General features: G+C 32.4%; 1 protein-coding gene across 1 annotated transcript in view; it reads left to right on the forward strand.

The window, feature by feature from the left end:
• The window catches only part of LOC116699939 (cytokine receptor common subunit gamma), a 7,513-nt gene that overhangs the window by 143 nt on the left and 6,749 nt on the right, over positions 1–621 (forward strand). Inside the window, exon 1 of the mRNA XM_032532683.1 lies at positions 1–76. This exon is cut by the window's left edge and continues 143 nt beyond it. Within this exon, the coding sequence (XP_032388574.1) occupies positions 10–76 (67 nt within the window). The 5' untranslated portion in view covers positions 1–9. The remainder of the gene's footprint in view (positions 77–621) is intronic.

Consider the following 621-nt stretch of genomic DNA (forward strand, 5'->3'; position numbering starts at 1 on the left):
CTGTTAGCCATGATAGTGACAAGACTGTTTCTGCTTCTCTGTGTGACAGGACATGTGTTTGCCAAAGAACCCCCCGGTAAGAACATTTAAAATGTATATTTTAACTTCTAGGAAAACTGTGTTCTCTATCGTATCAAGGCTATCTCTCCACAGATTTACAATAGTCTCTTTACCAAGGTTACTTTGTAACCAAAAGATATTATAAATAACTGTTTTTAGCGTATTTGGATGTGTCTGACCAATAAGGTAGTGAATTACCTTAAAGGCTTTTGGTCTAATCATATTGTTTTACATTTGACTATTTTGATGTGAAGCTGCTTTTGTTCATTGACTTTGTATCTATAAAATTAGTTAAAAATCCATATTAAAAAAAGTTTTGACTGTATTTTTGATAACTTTTCTAAAATTAAAATCAAAATTAGAAACAGCACAACTGCCTTGAAATGTGATTAGGCCTTAATATTGTAAATACTTATTCACTTGTGTTATCAATTTAAATTAAAAGTAAATCTGTACTTCCTTGATTAGGGGCATTTTGCGTAAATTCCCTTGTCGTCATTGTGCTACCATTTCCTTATTTTGTGTGTGTGTGTGTGTGTGTGTGTGTGTGTGTGTGTGTGT

Source organism: Etheostoma spectabile, chromosome 13 (assembly GCF_008692095.1).
Source record: "Etheostoma spectabile isolate EspeVRDwgs_2016 chromosome 13, UIUC_Espe_1.0, whole genome shotgun sequence".
NCBI classification, from domain to species: domain Eukaryota; kingdom Metazoa; phylum Chordata; class Actinopteri; order Perciformes; family Percidae; genus Etheostoma; species Etheostoma spectabile.